Source organism: Amblyomma mixtum, chromosome 10, assembly GCF_055824585.1.
Source record: "Amblyomma mixtum isolate Tamu chromosome 10, ASM5582458v1, whole genome shotgun sequence".
Taxonomy (NCBI): Eukaryota; Metazoa; Arthropoda; class Arachnida; order Ixodida; family Ixodidae; genus Amblyomma; species Amblyomma mixtum.
Window position 1 is genome coordinate 26756160 of NC_143021.1, and position 18590 is coordinate 26774749.

The 18590-nt window shown below is 48.8% G+C and overlaps 1 protein-coding gene across 1 annotated transcript in view; it reads right to left on the reverse strand.

The window, feature by feature from the left end:
* The window catches only part of LOC149325434 (solute carrier family 41 member 3-like), a 68644-nt gene extending 58695 nt beyond the window's left edge, over positions 1 to 9949 (reverse strand). Inside the window, exons 1-4 of the mRNA XM_089564283.1 lie at positions 9650 to 9949; positions 3826 to 3933; positions 2230 to 2301; positions 401 to 545 (exon numbers count right to left, since the gene is read on the reverse strand). Coding sequence (XP_089420409.1) covers positions 401 to 545; positions 2230 to 2301; positions 3826 to 3933; positions 9650 to 9949 — 625 coding nt within the window. The remainder of the gene's footprint in view (positions 1 to 400; positions 546 to 2229; positions 2302 to 3825; positions 3934 to 9649) is intronic.
* Between the last annotated feature and the right edge of the window lie 8641 nt (positions 9950 to 18590).

Below are 18590 nucleotides of genomic sequence, written 5' to 3' on the forward strand. Positions count from 1 at the left end.
AGAGACGCCGTAGTGGAAGGCTCCGGAAATTTCGACCACCTGGGGTTCTTTAACGTGCCCTGACATCGCACATTACATGGGCCTCTAGAATTTCTCCTCCAAAGAAATTCTAGCCGCCGCGGCCGGGATCGAACCCGCGTCTTTTGGGTCAGCGGCCGAGCACCATAACCGCTGAGCCGCCGCGGCGGCAGCCAAAAAAAGGTGGATGTTGGATGGCTGGATGGATGTTGCTGCACCTTTGATGTCGTCTACCGATGCAACATTTTTTCAGGCATCGCTCGATAGTTTTCAAAATTGAATAGTAAATCTGACTTTTGTCAGCCTCCGTGTGTGTCTACGCACTTTCGCATCTTCTTTGCGTTCGCATATCCGGAATCAAACAAACCGTGCGCCACCCAACTGAGAAGCAGGCTGGCGGTGTTCACAGCAGCCAGCGCACCGGCGAAGAGGATGCCGACGTTGGTCAGATCCATGTCGTGGTTCAGCGCCAATCCCTTCAACAGCGCCAGCGTACAGGCCGCCATGGTCGCCACCGTCGACTGGCACTGCGAGGCATCACCCATACATCGGACTTCTAGGACCAACGTAACTGCACTTGTGCACTTTCCGTGCGTGTAAAGTGCATGTAAAGTACAGTCTGTCAAAAGTAACCATGCTGCACGTTTTTTTCTTCTAAGTCGTATATTAAGGCTATTATGCCAGCCCTCAAGCTCTAAATCACTGTATGGTAAGGAAAACCCTTGTCCTCACCTTCAAAGGACTTTTTTACCTTTAAGAAAGCCATAAGAGCTCTACTATACGAATGAGAATTAAACCATGCATCCTGGTTACTTTTGACAAATACTGTACGTGCAAAGGGCACGCAGAGCCCTGAAGCTCGAGCTCAGTGCACAGGCACTGTCAAAAGACCGGGCTGTTTTAAGAGGATGGTTATTTAATTGCCTCAAGTTAAATACGAAGGAGCAGGGAAATTGTTCGCTCTCTACAGTCAATGACGCGATGTGAAAAAAAAAAAATTTGCGGTAGTACTCTAACAAAAATGGCTGAGGCTTAGCTAAGGTTAAGCCTAGTCAGATGCGAAGCATATTGATGGCTAGGCTTGGTAATACATGGCTTTCCTTGGTTGACGTTCATCCCGCTCTTCATCGGTCTCTGTGGCACGCCGAAGCTTTCGCTTCTCGTTCAAATCAGCCCTGCTTCTAGGCGGCATCCCAACACCTGGCCGCCTCGTAAGTGCCCGGAGAGCGAGGCAAGCTCAGCTTTATACCGCTGCTGTAGCGTCACGTGGTCAGCTGCAGCGCCTCTGATGTGGAGCCTCCACCGCCGCGGCCGACCGCGCGAGCCGGCAGGCCATCTCTCCTCTGCTGTGACGTCATGTTGTCACGTAGTGTCACGTGGTCACGCTAAAGGTCAATGGTAGCTCCACCGCCGCGCTCGACGGGCTGTAGTGTAGCTCTAGTAATATGCTTCGCAAAAAAGAACAAATTTGAAAGAACTACTTTTGGGTCACTTTGTGCATGTCTGAATGGAACTTTCTGAATCATAATGAGCAAGTACATTAATGGCTCACTTTCGAACCATGACAAGGGACATAAACGATGCTCAGTGCCAAGACATACATTCAAACTGCGTTCTCTGGTGTTAGTCGCTGCATGCTGGGCAAGAAGACGCCCACACAGAAGCAATGATGTGCTCAGAATGCAGAACAAAGGACGCTGGAAGTTCGTTCTCCTTTTGTATCGAGTGCTTTCCTTTTGAGTCAGTACAGTGTTGCTAGAGGCATTACTGTTTTATAAAGAGCACATGTCACCGCTTGGAAAGAGTCGCGAATTAGATTACTATGCACAGGCCGTGCTAGCTCCAGGCCCTGAGGTGTTTTATACTATTTCTTGCTAGCTTCAGGCAGTGGGGTTATTTTTAAAGCAAAAGTATAAGCGTTACACAGCTGTTTGCACTTCTACAGGTTACAACGTCCCTGTCTGCAATGAACAGCGGCATCGCTATTATGGCCTGTGTATCTACCGGTGGTTGTGAGGAGACAAAAATATAAAAACCTGCACACGTGCTGAGCACAATCCACTGAGGGTAGAAATACAGCCTGCGTCGCTAGCTCCGAAATATATGAACAGTGAAGGTTCGCATCGAATCTACTGTATAGGCTCGGCAATGTTTTGTACCTCTCACTAGCGTTAGCACGTAAGCGAAGATAAGTGAAGTTGCAATCCTTACTTGCAGGAGGGCAATGTTTGCAGATATCATGGGTAGTTGGTCAGCGAGCCGGTTGAGATTGCCCAAATTCGCCTGGGAGGAAAACGAAACGTACTTCTTATTATCACTTTAAACCAGGGTCGGAGTTCTATCGTTGCTGTTAAAGCACTGCGCATCTGCCTGGCGCATTTTTCTTTGGTTTTCACTAAACAATTATCTCATTGGCTAAGAATTGTGGACAGGCTGTGCTCTAAAGCCGGGCGGTCACAGAGCATGACAAGTACTGGAAGGAACCTCTTAATCCCTGGATTATAAAAAAAACAGAGATGCTGTGCTCATAGTTGTGAGCTTAGTCGTATCAATGAACGAAAGAAGCGAATTGTAACCTCAGTTGGTTCTTTCAAAGCGTGGATGCTGGAGCGTCTTTCTCTCTCAACTGTTGTCACTCCCTAAAGCAAGCCGCTCTCAGCGAAGTAAGCGCCAACTGATGACCACAAAATTCTGGCTGGACATGTTGGCATCAAGCGTTCATTCAGCGCATTTCACTCCCTTCTCTCCGGGCGTGGTTGCGGAGACCACCGAGACGCGAGACCATTGCTGCACATTTCCTTTCTACGAAACCAACCTTATGAAGCGCTAAAACTAGTAGACACCGAGAGATGACTTCAATATAGTGGAGTTTTCTTGTTTTGCAACGGTACAGCCAGTGCGCACAGTCGCCATGCTATGCTCAACTAAGCCTAGAGTATTCATAAAAAAATAATCGAAAGCGGTAGCAGCCCCCTGCCCCGCAAATTATGCCCCTTTAGAGAAGCCAAACTACGGTCTTTAAGTGCCAGGCTGAACCACATGGAAACAAAAAGAACTGTACCGACAACGTTTCTCTCCCCCTCCCCCTGCGGTTTTCTTTGCCTACCTGAATAAAATTCACAATGACCGTGGGGCTGTTGCGGGAGTTTTTGCATCACGAAATACTACGCCGATGCCGAAGCCATTTACCGTAAAAAATGTCTCTGTAACATATCTCGCTCAAGTTGTCGTTAAGTCGTTGTCTCATCAAGCTGCCATAATTTAACAGCGTGTCTGCAGTTTTATAAATGAGCGGCCTGCTGCGCATTACACCCGTCTGCCGTCTTACACCATTACACCAGTTGCCGTCTGCGCCGCAGAATTTCCAGGCAAGTAAGTTTCAATTTCAGCATTCTTTTCCAGCAGAGTGCTCGCAGACTCTGATATAAAAGGGAGTTAATCATATGCTCTAATGAATCTACCTGTTTCAATACTGGTCAAAGCTCTTCCTACGCTACTAGTTTTAATTTTTTTGCGATTCTCTCTAAGAAACTCCGAACAAAGCACTGCGATTTCTCCGGCACAGTCATGTCGGCTGGAAAACACGGCAGTGTATATCATTGTCATCACTCCGGTGCAGAATTCACTCGGGAACCTTTAATTTGGTGGCGGCCTAGAGTGAGCACGCAAGTTAAGCAGAAGAGATGAAAGCGCAATCCTCATCTGCATCGATGTGGAGAACGATTCCAATGCTACTCCTGCCTCTGATGAACTCAGAATGAGGTCAAAAAGAAGGCTAAAAGAGGGGGAGCGGGGAAGTCAGCTCACCTGCGTGCTCAGCCTGGCGACCAGCGTCTGCTCCAGATTGCCGTTGAGTCCCAGCAGGGGCGGAATAAGGATGAACAGCCCTCGTACGTGCATGTACACTTCCCAGTCCTAGACCACAGCAAGACGAAGGGTAGAGGCTGAATAAGTCTAGAATATCATCGCTAAAGACAGTGGGAGTCAGAGAGGCGGAAGCGAGTAGAAGCAAAAATAGGTGCACAGAGCTGCTCTGGTTCACACACACACGCGCACACACACACACACACACACACACACACACACACACACACACACACACGCGCGCGCACACACACACACACACACAAACACACACACACACGCGCGCGCACACACACACACACACACACGCACGCACGCACGCACACACACACACACACACACGCGCACACACGCACACACACACACACACACACACTAAAGCATACACACGCACGCACGCACACACACGTGAAGTTTGCGCAAACACGGCACGAACCACAAAGAGACACAGAGACACACAGGAAAAAATGTACGGAACGTTCACACTTTTTATGTAAATCAACACACACACACACGCACACACACGCACGGACGCACATGCACACGCACGCACGCGCACGCACGCACACACAGTGTTTCGCCTAAGATTGTACACAATTTTTTAGCAGCCTTTTTTGAATGAGAACAGTGCTTCTTTTTACGGCAGAGCAGTGCAAGAAATCAGAATACAGTTAAGACGTGCTAACTAGCAAGATGGTTAGTTAATACTGAAAAGCTAACTGTTTACTATTGCTCTTAGGCTCTTTAATGATTGAGAGGCCTGTAGTCCACGGCAGGTATTATACATACCAGATTTTAGAATTTTGAAAGCGCGCTTACCCTCGCCGCTGTGGTCCCAAAAAATTTGGATACGTCGCTCCAGAACAGATGCTCTTTAAGAAACTTGCAGGAAAAGCAACCTTGCCAGTGCATGTAACACGTCAAAATAACCAAAATTTGTTGGGCCACAGCGCCAGGGGTAACGACGTTTTCAAAATTCTAAACACTGATATGGTTACTACTTACGGTGGGCAATACGCCTCTTAATAATTAAGGAGCCTAACTCTAATACTTCAAAGAGTTGTCGGCCTTAGTAGTGCTCGCCATCTAGTGAATTCAATTTCGGTGCCTTTTCTTCGTTCTTAAAGCTTTCATGTCAATCTGAAGTAATCGGTTACTATTTATGAAGCGTGGAAAGTTGGGCTAGTTGGTTGCTAGTACTGTTGTGAGACATTCCAGCGGCTAACGAGACACGAACGAAGGTAGAAGAGGCAGGAAAAACGCCAGACTTCAAGTGAGGTTTACTTCACAAACAGCTATAATATACAAAAGGGGGCGCAAAGAAATGTAATCCGGGACAAGATAAACCCATAATCCAAAAAAATGCAGAAGGCACCAGTGCCATGCCACTCATGTTTGCCACATCGGCGCGCCTTCTATTTATCGCCTACCTGGCTGAATCAACCCGTTTGCCTTCAGGTAATCTATTTCTTTTTTGCTAGCGCCACAGAAGGGCTGCTGACGCAGTTTTCTTTATCATTGATAATGCTGAACGCTTCAAAAATTTCTCAGCTCTTGAGTCTTAAGCTAACGCGTCACACTTGTTCTTTCTAAAAACGCGTTGCATGCGGTTTGTGTGAGCAACGGTGAATGTGGTCAGCTAGGTGACTTCCGCCAGATAACGAGTGACCTGTCCGGCGATGCTCTAGCAAGTGTTAGTTGAGGCAGCGTCCCGTCTGTCCGATGTACCGTCTGCCACAGGAGAGGGTATGCTGTATACCACACCAACTTCACATTCAACAAGAGGCTTGATGTGCTTAATTTTGCACATAGGCGTCCTTTTGGCATTATTCACCAGGCAGCACATGCGCCCCAGCTTTTACGGGACCGAAAATACAACACGCACATCACACTTGTCGCCGACCTTCTTGAGGCGGTATGAGACCTGATGCCAGTAGGGCACAACGACAGGTCGCTGTTTCGTACATGCGTTTTCGCTTGGCTTGCACCGCCCACCAGATTTCACTTCGCGAATCTGGGTTTCCACCACTGATGCCACCATTTCTCTTGGGAAACCCAGATTCGCGAGGTGAAATCTGGTGGGCGGTGCAAGCCAAGCGAAAACGCACGTACCAAACAGCGACCTGTCGTTGTGCCCAACTGGCATCAGGTTTCATACCGCCTCAAGAAGGTCGGCGACAAGTGTGGTGTGCGTGTTGTATATTCGGGGTTGCTCACATAAACCATAATGCAAGGCATTTTTAGAACAAGTGTGATGCGTAAGTGTGATGCGTAAGACTCAAAAGAGCCGAGAAATTTTTGAAGCGTTCAGCATTATCAATGATAAAGAAAACTGCGTCAGCAGCCCTTCTGTGGCGCTAGGCAAAAAATAAATAGATTATTTGAAGGCAAACGGGCTGATTCAGCCAGGTAGCCGATAAATAGAAGGTGCGCCGCTGTGGCAAACATGTGTAGCATGGCACAGCCGCCTTCTGCATTTTTTTTTTTTGGATTATGGGTTTATCTTGTCACGGATTACTTTTCTTTGCACCCCCGTTTGTATATTATAGCTGTTTGTGAAAGAAACCTCAGTTGAAGTCCGGCGTTCGTCCTGTCTTGTATTCCTTCGTTCCTGTCTTTTCAGCCGCTGGAATGTCTCACAATAGTACTATTCATCCTCCTGCTACGTTCTCGCCTGCTACGTGCCCACTGCTTTTGCCAGACTAGCCACAGTTCCACTTGTTGGCTCTGGCATAACTGCCTTTGGACAGACATCATGAGGTCAACGAGGGGCGTGAGGCACGCGAAGAACTGGGTCTCCGTAGGAAATGCGTGAGCTGCTCCGCTTGCATCACAGGCCGACAGTACAGTATTAGAGTCACTTGCACTCACTGTAAGGTATTACACGCCGTTGGCAGTGGATGCCTAGAGCAGCCAAAAATGTGCCTTACGGCGCTTTGCGGGAGGTGTCAGATGCGCGTTTCGGATAATCGTATGGTTGGTGGTAGAAAAACAATGTGTTCCATTCTGAATTCAGTTCTTTTCCTAGCAACTGCAACAGGACTGAATGATTATGACTTGCTTGACTGCGTTGCGTCAATTAATGCATGAGAGTTGTTTGGGCTCCTGATGAAATGACACGATCAGCTTGCATTTTCAGTGATTTGCTGTCTAAAATATGATACAGAAGTGTTGCATGCGTGCGATGTTCCATACTAGAAGTATATACCTTCTATTAAATATTGGCGATCGCATCGGTATATAAAAATATGTATAGCCTCATCTCTCGCAAGTGCGAAAGAGACGTGCCTAGAACATTTACGCTACATGTTACTGAGTTCTGTAAACTGTAAAATTGAGCACAAGAAGTTTGAAGACAGTAGAAGAACACAACATAAAAATAGCTTGGCGCAACATTAACTGGAAGTATTTTTGCTCGTGGTTGTCGCTTTCAAACAAGAAAATGTAAGAATTTTCACTAATTGCATGAACGAAACATGCAGACGTCTGTGTGCGCTGGGTTTTGGTCATTCCTTATCCTAGCTTAACAATTCTGGAGGGCAGGAGGTTTGATACGAAGATGATAAAAAATTCCCGTCCTTGGTATCTGGCTCCTATATTTTCGAAGCGCTCACTGCTACCCTCGGCCCACGTTCTTAGCAACATATATTTCATTACCTTACACAAGTACTAAGTTGTCAGTGCTGATGGCTCCTAGCTAATTGCTAATCATATATTTGCTTCGGGGTAAAGCTTTCGGAGTAATTGCCGTAGGGAAAAGACACAGCTTTCGTGGATATGTCACGGCGCTCACAGCTACAAGGGTTTAGAATTCGGCGACCACAGCAGCAAGGAGAAGTGACCAGGGCGTAGGGGCACCTCACTGAACCATCTTCCGCTTTTTGGTGGTTGAAAGGAAGCATCTCGTCACAAAAGCGCGATAATACGGCTGCATTTTCCGTCAAGGTGGAGCGCGTTGTGCCCATCGTAGACAAAGGTGGCCACTGTTATCAGTGTGTATTCTACTCAAATCATGATGAACTGCTCGGCTAGTTGGTTGTATATGCTTCAATTCGCCACAGCCCACAGAAAACACACGAAAAGAAGAAACACACGACAAAGCGTTTAGTGCGCTGAGGGGAATTGAAAATTCTTTTGAGATCCCCAGTAAACCTCTCAGCAAGGGGAACAATAACTGGAGTGGCCTCACAAGCATTGGTTTTGATTTTCAAGATTTCATCATTTCCGGGGCCGACGAGCTCTGCCACGAGGTATATTAAGCAAGTCGCTGGGTAAACAGGCGCACGGATACACTGTGGGTGGGTATACACGTGAAAATTCAAAGGTTCTTTCAATAACAACGTCGCCTGATAAAACTGTGCGCTCATCACGCATCAAGGATGTCTCTGTTATTCTCACTGATGTCTTGAAATGAACGGTTCGGCAGTGCCTAATTCCAATTAAAAAGAACGCGACGGGGTGCCTCAGTATCTGTGCCAGGCATACTCCATCTGCTCCGCCCGCACTTATGGCCATGAGTTATTCATTAGCATCGATCAATTTCTTTTTTTTGAAGCCTGTGTGGTTTAGAGGTTACCTCCCCAGTGAATCGCGCGTGGTTCAAAAATGCCGAAATAAGAGCCTGGTTACCTTAACCACGTGGCATGCCATGAGTGATTAGCAATTCCAAACGAAGTGCGGGACTCTGTAGTCATTGCAGCACGGGCATGGTCACACATGTGGTTTTTATCTTCCTCGTTTAAATGTGCAACCCAGGTGACGGCGAGCTTTTTCACTTCAGAAAATTCCACCTCCAGCCTTTTTTTGTTTGCGTTGCGCTTTATAAAGTGCATGTCTTCATAATCAAATTCTGTTCCTTCGCCAAGCCCGTTAACTATACGCCCACAGCGACAGCCGCCCTTGACGCTGAGCAGCGGTTAGCTTGATAGTAGCAAGACGTTCAACAAGTTTTCAAAATCTCCCGTTTCACGACCAACAACGAGCTGAGCTCGATTAAGCACGAATAGCTTCCTGCAGTAAGAGCCTCCTCGTGCATCCAATGTCAATGGTTCTATGCCGAACCCCCTCAGCCACCTGCACGCCGAAAGCGTATCAAGTCCAGGAGGTTCTAAATTTTTTAGAGCACTAATTGCTCTCGTACCAAAGAGGAACAACACTGCGATGTCTATAATGCCTTCCGTCCTCATTCCAAAGGTCTACAGCATGGTATGCAGGCTGACACCCGTTTCTTGCGAGGGCACCCTTCCTTACAAAGGAGAAAATATGTGCGGGAATGCCAGCGTACGAATATATTGGAAGCTACCAACCGCTCGTCATTTCGGGGTATGCCAACGAGAAACAAAAATAATATTCGGAAAAAGTTTGTGCTTTAGTCTTCGTACGAACACTTTGCTGTAGCTAATGTCCTTCAGTCGCGACATAGACGAACATGCGGCCCAAGCTCCACTGCTTGGAGTCTTGGGCAGTTTTCATTAACAAGTAACATTGTACAATACTTGGTCTGATGTGGCTCATCATTTGAGCTGATTACTCGAAAGTGATTGATATAAGGCTACCACTTGCATCAAACCTTAGCTGCAAAAGGCGAAAGCAGGCGCTGTGGCTGATAGCGACAACAATGGTGCCACACATTTGCTAAAGCTAGCCAAGCAGTGTGCCGCCAAAGCTACTTCTGTTTCTTATTCTGTTGCAGCGTAACGAAAAAGCGCCTCCACATCCCGTGCAGGTCATGCATGAGCCCTCCAGGAGGACGTCATTGAACGCGTACCTTGACCACGTCGAGCAGCAATCCTGCAAAGGTGGAGCCAACACCAGCCAGCAGGAACGGCACGAATACCTGCGCTGCGGTGGTGGTCAGGTGGGTGCCCAACGAAGGGTCGATGCCGCTGTCCACGCCAGCGGTGCCAACACAGGCGTCCGAGACCGGCGAAGGCACCTCGGCGACCGGCTGCGACGAGACTAGCGAGGACAGCGGAGTCGCCACCGCCCGCTCGTCGTCGCTCTTGGATATGCGGCTCCCCTCCGCACTTGTTGGGAGCCAAGATTGCGGGATGGCTTCCTCAATCATGCGCACTTCAGCAAAAATGAAGTGAAATCAAGCGTTGAATAAGCGGGGAAGACCATACGCGAAAGAGAAGTGCCCACCAGCGCGCAGTGAAGGAATTTTGAACCGCGGCACGAGTGGTGTTTACTGTAATGTTTACCGTTTACTGTTGTCCTGTCTGCGCGCTCCTTCCGATGTGCTATGGTACCCACTATCTCACCTAAACATAACTGTGGCCGCTCCCACACCACTGCGGTATCGGTCGCAACAAGATAAATGGAAAAGAGGCACGTACAGCGAGCTATTTCACTTCTTTGCGCTTCTCTTTCTGTGACACTCAGGTGCACTAGTCATGCAAGCTCTAGTTTTATGTGGCTGTACGTTGCGCCAGCAGGCTGATGGGCTCATTCCATGCCTTTAACACCGGTAAGGTGGTAGTAAAGACGGCGTGCAGCTGGTGTACTCCAGGTCATGTTTCGCGGTCGCGTTGAAGGTTTTTAGACAACTGCGTAATACATGTCGTGCCTTGTTCTCGCCCTTGTCGCTGACCTCCTTGCCGTCAAGTCCTCCCTACTAACAGTTGAAGGAGCATCATGCCTTAATAAAAGGCGTGTTGAAGTGAAGCGACCTCCATCCATTTGAAGAACGCTTAACTCTCCCGTTGCATTGTTATTCCCCTGCTGAAATCTCGTTGACCACACACCAATCATCTCGGCACATTTCAGCCAGCCTCTACCGGCACCCTTAACCGGCTGCGGTACAACATGCACCGCCCTTCCTGTAGCCTCCAACTTCACATTCAGCCCGGGCTTTGACCTGTTAAGCGTGGCCTGAAAAAAGCCTTAACAGTGACGTGCTGTTCAGAAGGCGGGCCGAAACAGAACTGGAACCTAATGAACTTTTTACCGTCCCCAGCTGCGGAGAGTAGCAGCAACAGACCTACGGGGTGCCTTCCCCCCCCCCCCCCCCCCCTCAAACAGTGCTCTCTAATATGCTCAGCTCGGCCACGTATCAAGGTATAATGTCTGAGCACTAGCTCCCAAGCTCGTGCGGCCACCCTATAACTGCCACTCCCTGTTCTACGCGACTTCCGTCTGTGATCACGGCTGCCATGAAGGGGGCGACGCTTACTTTTTTCGGAGACAGATGCTCTAGCAGGCCTCTTGGCAGCAAGCGCTTCTATTCTTCTGCCTCTTCTTCTATCGCATTCTCACGTGCGCACCAGAATTTTCTATCTCCAGCGCACTCTAGGGTGCTGCTGCTGTTCACAGAAGAACAAACATCGTCAAATGAGGATCGAGAGAATATGCGACTGGGGCAATAAATACAGTACAAAAGAATAAAAGGTAACCCAAACAAGAAACCAACAGATATAACACAACACATGAAAAGACCTCGTAACAAATTTTAATACCGGATTACGACATTGTGGCCAGGTGAAAGAGGCGCCGGGCCGTCGTGATTGACAAGGTTTTCTTCTTCACGGAGCCGAATGTGCAACGCACAGAGGATATTGCGGCGTAAATTATATATTGAAAGTTAAACATTTTAAAAGAATTGCCTGTCTTATTTTTTTTAGTACCTGTCAACAAACTGCTCCACAAACTGCTGCCGCAAGACATGTCGTAGTGACGAAGGGGTCGCTTTGCACCTAACCTGTTCATTCACCAGGGAGGAAATTTGGGCGAGTCGGTATTGATCCATAACATAACATGTTTATTCAAAAGCGAAGAATGAACAACGTTAATTTTTTATGGCCCATAAGCCCATGCGGGGTGGAAATGTGTCGGTGAGTTGGCTGTAACGAAGGAAACCAGGTAAGCGAGGTTAATAAACAAAACATTTATTTTCCTACTGACAACAAGAAAGCAATGTAACAAAGAAAAAGAGAAAACGTGTCAACGCAGTCGAATACATGAAAAAGCGAAAGAAACGAGTGTGAGCACAACAAAACGTAAACTTACAACTATGACATTAAACACAAACCGTAGAAAACAGACCCAAGGTTAGAATGTTAAAAAAAAAATGGCTGAGGCTTAACTTGGTTAAGCCTGGAGAATGCGAAGCATCATCGTGTCGCGTAATTTGGAGGCGCACAACCACAGCGACGGCGCGAGGTGGGCCCCCGTTTCTCCACTGTCGTGACGTCATCGTGTCACGTGGTGTGACGTCATGTATCACGTGATTTGGAGGCGCACAACCACAGCGACGGCGCGAGGTGGGCCCCCGTTTCTCCACTGTCGTGACGTCATAGTGTCACGTGGTGTGACGTCATGTATCACGTGATTTGGAGGCGCACAACCACAGCGACGGTGCGAGGTGTTCCCCCGTTTCTTTACTGTCGTGACGTCATCGTGTCACGTGGTGTGACGTCATGTATCACGTGATTTAGAGGCGCATAACCACGGTGAAGGGCTGAAGTGGTAGCTAAAGTAGTATGCTTCGCATAAAAGGAGAATGTACTGCCCGGAAGGCAATCGCCACATACGAGATCAAGGCGACGGCTTCGGGGTGCATCGTCGTCGTCGCGGCACTGGATCGATGACGACGGACGCGGAGCGAGCAGTCGCACGTCCGGTCGCGGAGTTTTGGCCCTACAGCCCACGCAGTCAATCACCTGATGCGAACGTCTTGCGGAGCCAGCTTTTTGCGGAGTGCGTCTCCGTAGCTCCACGCATCGCTCTCGACAACTTGGTTCTTTTGTGCCCCCCTGGAGTTACTCCCGAATTTCAAGGAAGGAACCCGCTCTCTGTGTCCTTGCCAGGCCTGCAGCGGATATTAAAGGGACCCTGAAATGGTACCAACTGAAGTTAGGAAAAACGCATGAGCCATCGGTATTCCGTCACTCGTCACAGAGATGGCAAACCTTTTTAAGCTGGCTTCGTTACACCGAAGATATCGGTTATTAAAATCCTGCTCCTTCAAAAAAAGATGCACCGGCGAGAAACAAAAATAAACAAACATTGGCTGTGGTTTAGTTGAGGTTAAACCGGGAGTATTGCGGAAGGAAGGGAAAACTTTATTTACAGTAATGGTTCTTCTGCGGTTTGGGGGCTTCTTCAGAGACGTCTTGGTTCTACCCCCAGGAGCCTTCTCTGTCGAAGTCGTCCGCCTCTAACCAGTGGTCGGTTGCCCTCAGTCCAGGGCTCCGCTGGCCACTGCCGCCCGTTGAGCTCGCTGTACCAGACCTTGTTGGTCTTCGCAGCGGTCGCTGGACAGCAGAGTCTCCCACTGCTCCGCACTCGGGTTTTGTATTTTGGGGACCACGTCTATGTTTTGGCAGGCCCATGTGATGTGGTATAGTGTAGGTTTTTCGTCGCACCAGGGACATTTGTTCGTGTATATCGTAGGGTGCATTTTGTTTAGGATATGTAGGTTTGGGAAAGAGCCTGTTTGTAATTGTCTCCAAGTGACAGCTTCCTCTCTGCTGAGAGATTTGTGCGGTGGGGGATATCGCATTCTTCTGCCTCTATAGTTTTGTAGTATGGCCGAGTATTCCCTGGGTGCTGGCGCGAGTTCCGCGGTCTCGTCGGAAGCTCGGAAAGTAATGTATCCTCGAGCTATCCTGTCGGCCTCTCGGTTCCCTGCAACCCCCGTGTGCCCCGGTGCCCACACAATTTTGTGTAGGATCTTGTCGTTTTGTTCTTCCCGGTTTTTAATTCTGTCACTCGCTGCGAGGAGTATACGGAGCGCGTGACGACCTATCCTGCCATTCATGTAATTTCGGCAGGCTGTTTGAGAGTCCGTAAGTATTGTTAGTGACCGCCCGGTTCTATAGCCCTCCGCCACCGCTAGAGCAACGGCTACTTCCTCGGACTCTGCAGCTGTGCAGCCTCGGAGAGACGCGCTGGTCATTTCGCGTAAAGACGAATCGACCACCGCCGCTACAGCGATTTTGGTATCTCCTCCTCTCCAAGACGCGTCTGTATACACGGTCGTGGCTTGAGGAGCGTATGTTTTCTCGATGAATTCGGCCCTCGCTTCTCTTCTGCTTCGATGGAGGTTGGGATCCATGTTTTTTGGTATTGGCGCTACCTTGAGGGTCTTGCGAAGCTCGTCGGGGATCGTTGCCGTCCTCGACATTTCTCGCATCTGCTCGCGGTATCCGAGCCTCTGCAGGAGCGCTCTTCCTGTCGTTGTTTGCAACAGCCTGAGTTTTTGCGACTCAAGCTACGCCTCTCGTAGCTCCTCAAAGGTGTTGTGTAATCCCAGGGCGCGTAGCCGTATATTTTTGCGTGAGCTGCATTGCCCACAGTGTCTCCACTTCGCGTGCGCTTGCACGACCATACTGCGCATGCGCGAGGAGCAAGTGACATCACTACGCACAGCTGGTGTGCCTCGCCGCGCGCGCTCGCCTTCCTTTCCTTAAAATGATCGGAGTGTAAAGCGTTGACATGCCAACACAAATGAACACAATGAACGCCGATGGCTATGGCTTCAGCGCCGTGTTTCCGGCACAAATTTGTCAATGCCAAAGCATGCAGCGCCCACCTGTCACTAACGCCACTTAGCTTTAAACATGGTTGAGGTGTCCACTGTTCCAAGAGGGAAGTAGTGAGCTTTCCCTCTGGTTCAGGTGTCCACCGAGATGTGGACACCTGGCGCTGACCTCACGATACCTATATCCTGGCATAGCAGAGCTAAGCCTCTGCCAATTTTATATACACCACAAACCACGCTGATGGCGATGCGCAGAGAGAGAGAGAAAAAACTTTATTGTCGGAAAAGAAGGGTTCCTGGACGCTTAGCAGAAGGGCCAGGTGGCCGTTAGCTGATAGCTGGCGGCGACCTCTTCGGCGCGCTCGATGGCTCCTGCCTGGACGGCGGGGTCCGAGCTGCGCAGCACTTCTTCCCAGGCGTCTGGTGAGGGAGCTTCTATAAGAGCTTCCGGAGGAGGATCCTCCGGGGAAATATTAACACATTATAGCGACAACCACCGCCTTTTCCCGGCCCCTGCAAAAGGGCTGAGTAAGACGGAGGAGCGAAGTTTAAGGCGCCTGCAGACAGGTACTCTACTCTGTCCTGCAATAATAAAACATTACGATCCTAACACGGATGGGCGATGCCCACACTGTGGGGAGACCTGTGATATCTTCCACACGGTGTGGGCATGTACTCAAAATCCCCACCTCCCCTCTTCCCCTACCCCTTCCAGAGAGGCATGGGAGACTGCCCTCCTCAACTGCTCCTCGCTTGAGTCTCAAAGGGCTCTGGTGAAACGGGCGAGAGACGGGGCCTCGTCGTGCGGTGTCCCGGACTAGGGACGCCGACCATGTAGCGGGGCCACTCTGTGGCTCCCAAACTCTTTCACAAAATAAATGTTTTCACCACCACCACCTCCGGGCAGTCATAGCATATGATCGAGGGTGGCAGTGCTACCGCAGTGTTTGCAGGTGGGGTCTATGACGCGCAATCGCTACTACGCATCAGACAGGGAGAGAGAGAGGGAGACTGTCGGCGAGAAGATGGAGAGCGTGCGGTGGCGGCGGCGGCTCCATGGCTGCTCCGGAGCGACAGCTGTGCGCCGTGTGACGTCACCCGCTCCTCGCGCATGCGCAGCTTGGCCTTTCCAGAGTACCGCGAAATGGCTCGGCGACTGACATAGTCCTGCTTTCGCAACCAAACTGGCCTGGACTGCACCGCTCCGCGCCCCATCTCGCCCAGTCGCCCATGCTCCATGAGCTGGCCTGATGACTTCAGTGGGCTCGCCCAGACTGCCCACTGACCTTATCGGGGTAGGGGACGCGCGGTTAGATGTCGCCCTAATCGGTTGCGCGGTACTCCGAGTAGCGATTTTAAAAATTATTTGTAAGCTATGGGGTACACGCAGAGATTTTAAATTTTACTCGAACACCCAAAAAGGCCGCCTCTACAGATCTGTTGCACTGGAATATCAACATAGAAATCATTACATTGGTAACCGTCGCGGTGACTCAGTGGTCAGGCGCTCGTATACCGAGCCGGAGTACCCGGGTTCGAACCCGACCGCGGCGGCCGCGTTTCGATGGAGGCGAAACCCAAGAGGCGCCCGTGTACTGTGCAATGTCAGTGCACGTTAAAGATCCCCAGGTGGTCGAAATTATTCCGGAGACCTCCACTACGGCACCTATTTCTCTCTTTCTTCTTTCACTCCCACCTTCCTCTGTTCCCTTGCGGCGCGGTTCAGGTGTCCGCCGAGATATGTGAGACAGATACTGCGCCATTTCCTTAAATCAAAAACCAATTTACCAATTTACTCATTTACACTTCAAGCCCTACCGGACAGTAATAAGGGGGAAGGGAAAGGTCAAAGTAAACGACAACGGTCTCTTTGTGTTCGGTCTTGCCCCCACAAAACACGGTCTGGGACAGTAACTCTTTGTAAACAGAAAGACCCATCAGTGTCATTAGGAAATGACTTATAATTAATTCTATGGCAACGCAGCTCACCATTTTATGCTGTGTATTCCTTTTCCAAATTTTTTGACTGAAGACAAAAAGAGAATATTATTACTTGAGCGGCCGAGCAGCGGCCACAAAGGCAGCAATGTATAGTTGTCAATGGCTGCGCATCAGGGCACTCTTTCCTCATTTTGGGTTTCCCACAAGGTTCGAGCCTAGGACCGCTTTGATTCCTCGCTTTTACTGATTATTAGACATGAGATAATGATGATAGCTGCATACTGTTCACAGCAATTAAAAATCACCGTGACCTTTAAGCTTGAAACCATGACTTAGATGCGATATGACTGGCTGTTCCATTAGGCGTTCATAATACCGAAATGCAATTCCACTGTACCTCCACAAGAAAGCGCGTATACAAGCCTAGTTACAAGGCCCACAATAAGGCAGCATCTGTCCTGGGACCACTACGCTTAAAGTTCACCAGCGTGCTAAATAGCTTATAGTTCTAAATTGCGTTCATGGCCTTCAAATACGCGTCACTGCTGTCAGCAACACTACAAAATGCGACAATATTTCACCAAGATAACATCAGTGGTACGCAGAAGCTTGCAGACATGTAAACTACGATGACTCTGAAACTCCGACGCAGCTTAGCACACATAGAAATGTTTCCGCAGGGACCTTTTTTCATGCGCTAAGCGGGTGGTCCCAACCAGGCCTCTTACCAAGGATATAAAAACGAGCAGGGGTAATTGCCGGAATGCTTTCTTTACAGCCAAGACCCACAAGCCAGATATAAATAAATTGGTAAATTGGTTTTTGAGGAAAGGAAATGGCGCAGTATCTGTCTCACATATCTCGGCGGACACCTGAACCGCGCAGTGAGAGAAGGGAGGAAGGAGATAGTGAAAGAAGAAAGAGAGACAAGCCAGATATCCCTTTGCGGACTATTGTCAGAGAACGCGGATCTTGACAAAATAATGTCAGCAGTTTCTTGCAGAAGAATCGAAAATTAGTTGTTTTAGACGACCCCTTCTTCACAAAAAATTCGACAGTTGTCGCGGAGTACCTACAGAGTACCAATGACATCGGCTTTGGGTTTTTGGTAGATGTGCAAGATTTATTTTACTCTGTTCCTCAATATCAACTTTTGATGGCTTTAAAGGAATGCATAGAAGCAAATGGCGACGTGTCCTTTCAAAATTCTTCAGGACTCTCGGTTGATAATTTATCGCTTTATAGCAATTTTCCTCAGTTCTACTTTTATACGCTTTGACAACCTGCCTTTTTTGCAGCGCAACGGAGTGTGCGTAATGTCATACGTGGCCCCTATCGTTGGCGACTTTTTCTTACCAAAGGTCGATCAATCATTAGATAAACTTTTTTGTAAGAGGGATGGGTGTGGTTTTAAATATTTTTAGGTATGTGCACGATTTGTAAGTGCTTTTAAAAACGCAGACGTCCTTCGCCTACCGCTCTAAAGCAGGCGAAGTTTTAAATGCTTTTGACAAACATGAACTTGGGCTCACATTTACCCATGAACTACCCGACACTAATGTTTTACAGTTTTTAGACTTAAAACTAACCTTCCTTGAAAGACACGTTTGCTGGGGCTATTACCCGCGTGCAAAAGAAGATCTTTTGCCGTACGATTCTATGCACTCCAAGACCGTAAAAAGAGCAATAACGTCGCGTTGCCTAGAGTCTACTCTCAAGAAATTGTGGGCACACCAGTTGCAAGACAACTTTCAAATCAGATGAGCCGACTTTCGGCGGCTGGGTTCCACTGCTATGATTTGGTCGCTCTTTGCGAGACCCTCCTTCAAAAACTTAAGCACGGAACACGAAGAAATACCGGATGGGTTTGTTTCAGGACAGAGAAGCCGCTAGTTGTACCTTAGGTACAGAAAACCTCGCACAACTTGAGGAAAGTGACCAACAGGTATGGCGTGAGTGTCGTATTTTCAGCTCCTAACAAGTTGGAAACGTTGTGCCCCCGAATCTGCAACTCAAGAAAGCGGGGTTGGCAGATGAATCACGAGACTCCATTTACCGTGCCCGAAATTTATCAGATTTCAAAGATATGTGAGCACATTTGGTTGCGCACGTAATCAGCTGCGACGGGTGCGAGGCGCTGTTAAATGAGACGAAGATTCTTGGCAAGAGCACAGATAAAACTGCACGAGTTAGTCTGGAGGCATTTTACATAAAGATAATTGGCTCTAGGTGTGTCAGCACTCTATCTTTATCTCTTTTTGCCTCCGAGTTCAATTTTCCAGAT